General features: G+C 36.1%; 1 protein-coding gene across 1 annotated transcript; it reads right to left on the bottom strand.

Moving 5' to 3' along the window:
• Positions 1-1,648: 1,648 nt before the first annotated feature.
• Positions 1,649-2,699, bottom strand: LOC130834076 (olfactory receptor 9K2-like). The gene has a single exon (XM_057704161.1). It carries the CDS (start codon positions 2,687-2,689, stop codon positions 1,649-1,651), a length of 1,041 nt encoding a protein of 346 aa, XP_057560144.1. The 5' UTR covers positions 2,690-2,699.
• Positions 2,700-3,037: the final 338 nt, after the last annotated feature.

Genomic DNA, 3,037 nt, shown 5'->3' with positions numbered 1-3,037 from the left:
GATGTAGATACTATTATGTACCCCATTTTACAGGAGAAAATTAAAATGCAGAGATATTATGTAACTTGCTCAAAACTACAGAGGCAAAATCATCATTTGAAAGCTCAGTCTAACTCCCTGCTTGTTTTCTTAACTCTTAAGTTATCAAGTAGCTATTATTACACTTACATTTTCTTCCTCATTTTCTGAGTTAGCATTTCCCCCATCAGAGATGTACAAACATTAGAGGCGTCAATCACTTCCACCTCATTCTCATTTTACCAACCATCAATAGATACTCAGCTTAGTTTATCTGCCATTTTAAAGATAGTCCCTCTCTTCCCTGTCTTGTGTAAGACTGCCTTTGTTAAAGCCACAATACCCTTTTATTGGATGACCACAAACTTTCTGTGACTACCATCTTCTTCCACAAACATTTCTCTTCCACAAAGTTGCCAGTGTGATTTTTGTAAAATGGCAATTTGAACACTACACTATATTTCTTAAAACTCTCCAATGTTTACCCCTCTCTACAGAATGAAAGTCATCTTCCTTGGCTTGTCATATGTCTGCATGATTTCCATGAATTTCCTTTTAAGTCTCATCTCTCACTCCTTGTCTTGTGCATTAAAAAAATCACTTATTAAACTTCAGGAAGTTTACCATATGGTAATTTATTTTCCTTTACACAGAAAGTTGTTTATTTCATTTTGCTCAATTTTATCTTAAAAAAATGAGCGTATGGAGTTTTCCCTGACTGATAAGACCACACACTTCTACAGGCTCCACTCCCTTTGTATTTTCTATACATTGGGTTTACCATATGACATTTGGTTTTCTGTTCAGCTATTTCTCCCTATTTAAAAGAAGGCTTAGGTACAGAAATTACTTATACCTAGGGATTTTCTTAAGGCAAAGAGTACATCAAAATTCAATAAACATAAATTTGATGAATTAGTCTCAAAAGGCATATATATCACAAAAGGAATTATCTAATCTAAAAAAGAAAAAAAAGAGTTGGTTATGTATATGTATAACTGTCTCACTTTGCTGTATGCCTGAAAGTAACACAACATTGAAAATCAACTATACTCCAATAAAAATTTTAAAAAAATAAAAAAGAATTATCTTTAATTGTGGTTTAGTTTACAGTTTTCTTGTGAAAAGAGAGAATTTCAAGGATAATTTATCCAAGCCAGAGAAATCATGTCCGAAATGTGTTGCTCATTTAACCTCTGGACAATTAAGAGTGGCCCATGTGTGCACTGCAGAGTATATGATTCTATCACTTTCTGCATTCAGTAAGATTGTGTCAGTAAATCTGATATTTTGTTTTGTCTCCTTATCAGATCAGATTTGGTCACCTCTGCCAACTGCATACAAATCCACATAACACATGTTACTCACTCAAGAGAAAACAAAACATCCCAAACAACAGCCTCACACAGTCATCAGCAAAGTTGGAATATATATTACCATAAAATAAATTACATGGCAATCATTATCCTTTTCCAAAATGAAGATAAAGTACAAAGAAAGTCATTGCATTCCAAAATCAACAGCCAGACAAAATATATTCCAAATGTATTCTTTGACTGTAAGTACGTGAAAATCAAATAAACTCTCTAAGATTAAATATTTCTAAGATTACTGGGTGCATTATTTTGAGTCAGCACTTCCCCAAGTTGTTGTAATGTCTAGGTCTTTCAGTTATATTACTGTTCAAATAGAATGAAATAAAAATATTTTTTTTCCCCAGGATCTTCTTCAGAGCTTCGTTGACATCTTTGTTTCTCAGAGTGTAAATCAAAGGATTCAACATGGGAGTGACTAGGGTATAACACAAGGAGGCCACTTTACTCAGCTCAGGAAATCTGTCAGGGGTGAAATACATAAAAATGATGGCACCATACAGTACACTCACCACGCCCAGGTGAGAGCTGCAAGTGGAGAAGACTTTCTTTCGCCCCTCAGTGGAGCGTATCTTTAGAACTGTGGACACAATATACATATAGGACACAATAATGATAATCATTGTTGGCAAAATGATAGTGCTGCATAAGAAGAAATAAACCATTTTATGAAGGTAGAGATCAGAACAAGAAATCCTCTGAAGTGGACGGTAATCACAGTAAAAGTGGTCAATGGCCCGAGAAGCACAAAAGGACAAAGTAAATGTCATGCTGGTCTGAAGAACTGAACTGATGCAGCCACAAAAATAGGAACCAGCCACCAACTGAGCACAGAGACGTGCTGACATATGGACAGAATAGAGGAGTGGGCTGCAGATGGCAATGAAGCGGTCATAAGCCATGACTGCCAGGAGGAATCCCTCAGTCACAATGAAGAGGACAAAGAGAAAGAGCTGGGTCACACAGCCTGCAAAGGAGATGGACTTGCTCTCAGACCAGAAGTTGATCATAGCCTTGGGGGCAATAACAGATGAATAGAAGAGATCAATGAAAGAGAGGTTGCCTAGGAAGAAATACATTGGTGTGTTCAGCCGGGGGTCAGTGATAATAATGGCCATCATGCCAACATTCCCTAGAAGGGTCATGGCATAGACAAGCAGAAATAGCAGGAAGAGGAGAATGTGCAGCTCTGGGCGGACCTTGAAGCCTATGAGAATGAAGTCAGTCACTTCTGAGTGATTGCTTGTTCCCCTGTCACCCATGGCAGAAACCTGCTGAGAGGCACAGGCAAAATACATGAAATTGTGGCTTTGATTCTAGTTCCATCAATATAGAAATACATTATTTACAGCTTAATGAGATATTGCATATAAAACAATTTTAATGTCAAGAAGATGCAAGAATTTGGATTAGATATCACTAAGTTCCTGCAACTGTTATTCTATTAAGCAGTGAAAGAAGTTCTTTGGTTATTTTATTTGAATCATGAGTTGGAAGGGATTTCTACAGGAAATTAGCATAGTGTATTGTGTAAAATTACTCATATTCTAAATTTCTATTCTTAATATATTTATAGTTAGAAATTATCTTCATCTAAGAGAGTAGTATTAGATATTGTCTAAAATAGCAGTATTGCATGTAATCTC

This window comes from Hippopotamus amphibius, chromosome 12 (assembly GCF_030028045.1).
Source record: "Hippopotamus amphibius kiboko isolate mHipAmp2 chromosome 12, mHipAmp2.hap2, whole genome shotgun sequence".
Lineage (NCBI taxonomy): Eukaryota > Metazoa > Chordata > Mammalia > Artiodactyla > Hippopotamidae > Hippopotamus > Hippopotamus amphibius.
This window is presented reverse-complemented; position numbering and strand designations above follow the sequence as displayed.

Excerpts from the sequence above, each read along its gene's own strand:
- LOC130834076 (XM_057704161.1), bottom strand. The coding sequence starts at position 2,689 with ATGTATTTTGCCTGTGCCTCTCAGCAGGTTTCTGCCATGGGTGACAGG.